This window comes from Primulina huaijiensis, unplaced genomic scaffold (genome assembly GCF_012295235.1).
Source record: "Primulina huaijiensis isolate GDHJ02 unplaced genomic scaffold, ASM1229523v2 scaffold206456, whole genome shotgun sequence".
Classification (NCBI taxonomy): domain Eukaryota; kingdom Viridiplantae; phylum Streptophyta; class Magnoliopsida; order Lamiales; family Gesneriaceae; genus Primulina; species Primulina huaijiensis.
The window spans coordinates 1-1,728 of record NW_027354473.1 but is presented as its reverse complement, the minus strand read 5'-3'; the positions used below and the strand labels follow the sequence as shown (position 1 = coordinate 1,728).

Here is a 1,728-nt window from a genome sequence, read left to right as displayed (position 1 = left end):
TGTGAGACGGATCAACCATACCGATATTCACAATAAAAAATAATATTCTTAAGATAAAAAATATATTTTTTTCATGAATTATCCAAATAAGAAACATACGTTTTTGCTTTACACAGAAACAATGAATTATTTTTAGTTTTCATTTTCTCACAACAGCTTTTTGAGCGCAATCGTGAAACACTCATTTCGAAAAGAATTTAATAGTGACTAAAAATTTCGATTCACGAGGGCTATCCGACAAACGATATATAACTAATATAAATTATATATATATATATACATATTGAACACATTGTCAAACTGTTTGATTTAATTAGATGATACAATAATATTATAATTTTTGAAAAATAAAATAACTGGCGGATTGATGTTAGTGTAACATCTAACAAAAAAATATTAGCTTAATATTCGCACTGTTGGACTATTTCTTAATGAATGGACCTTGCATAAAATGACATGCAAATCTACTTGGCTAGAGGGATTCTCCCATTGCACAAGTTCTTTAATTCCCTTCTCCATCTCTTTAGTCTCTTTAAAAACACTATTCACGCAGAAAAACAAAGCACCCAAACTCAACATGACTTCCTGCTTGATTTTCTCCACATCTTTATCCACTCCCATATTCTTAATTTCATCCAAATGTTGAAGAAAAGTACAAATGAAGAAAAGAATTTGTACTTTTCTTCATCTCATTATCATCGAATCTTGACCATTGGATCTCACACGCGATCGACGATTTTCCCAACTCGAGATCGAGGGAGCTCTTCATCTTGTCATATTCATTTTCTAGTTTCGTTAGAGATTTTACCAAAGTAACCTCCTCAAGAACCTTTATTCTAGAGCAAATTGCATGTTTCAAAACCTTGAAATCGGCTTCTAACTTCGCGCCTACCTCTTTCAAGATTTTGTTGTCGACTTTTCTTGACTCTTTTTTTTATAACTTCAATCGCGCAGCTCTCGAAAAGCAAGAAATCCGCCATTTTTGACAAGGACCCTTTTAACTTTTTGTAGCAAGCACTATGAAAAGGCAAGAACCAAAAATTGGGTTCCACTTCAGCTTCTTCGATGAACTTTCCGAGATCATTTACGTGAATTTTCAGCCTCTTTTGCATTTCTTCAGTACTAGATTTGTTCGTGGACGTAAGACTTATCGATCCCACAGATTCTTGCAACATTTGGAGATTCTCCGAAAGCTGGACTTTAGCAAGAACAGCAGCTCTTGTAGGCTGCAACATCATATCCACCATTATAGAACAAGATAAACCGATGAAAGTTTCCACGATTCTGGCTATGGCGAATTCACTCGGGGACCCGAAATCATCCCTTCCCAATATCAGAACCGCCCCTATAACAGCAGAAATTGCACCTGCATGTCCGTACATTTTGCTGGTGCGCAGAAAACTGCAGAAAATGAACCATGGGATGAGAGAAATAAGCCTTATCTTTCCATTGTCGAAAAGAAAACATCCCATTAGTCCATATACAGTCCCCAATGCAGTCCCTTGATATTTAACATTTGAAACTCTAAATGTTGCTTCTCTTGCAGCTACATAGCTTATAGCCACTATTAGCCCCGCCCAGTATCCTTCGTCTCTGTTATAAATCAAGCCAAACAGAACCGCGAGTCCTAAAGAAAACGAGCATCTCAAAGCTTGCATTAGTCTCCTTTTTCTAATTATAATGAGATTTTTACCCTTCATCTTTGTGAAGAAACTTCCTTTCTTTTTC

At 35.8% G+C, this 1,728-nt stretch overlaps 1 protein-coding gene across 1 annotated transcript; it reads right to left on the bottom strand.

Moving 5' to 3' along the window:
- Nucleotides 1-396: 396 nt before the first annotated feature.
- LOC140966448 (uncharacterized) lies at nt 397-1,700 on the bottom strand. The gene is made up of 2 exons (XM_073426731.1): nt 844-1,700; nt 397-682 (listed from the first exon to the last, which is right to left on the bottom strand). Exons 1-2 carry the CDS (start codon nt 1,698-1,700, stop codon nt 397-399), a joined length of 1,143 nt encoding a protein of 380 aa, XP_073282832.1.
- Nucleotides 1,701-1,728: the final 28 nt, after the last annotated feature.

What these genes read in the sequence shown, in the direction of transcription:
- LOC140966448 (XM_073426731.1), bottom strand. Translation starts at nt 1,700, where the DNA reads ATGAAGGGTAAAAATCTCATTATAATTAGAAAAAGGAGACTAATGCAA. An exon ending in GGTTTTGAAACATGCAATTT is followed by an intron (nt 683 to 843) that starts GCTCTAGAATAA and finishes AATGAGATGAAG; the next exon opens with AAAAGTACAAATTCTTTTCT.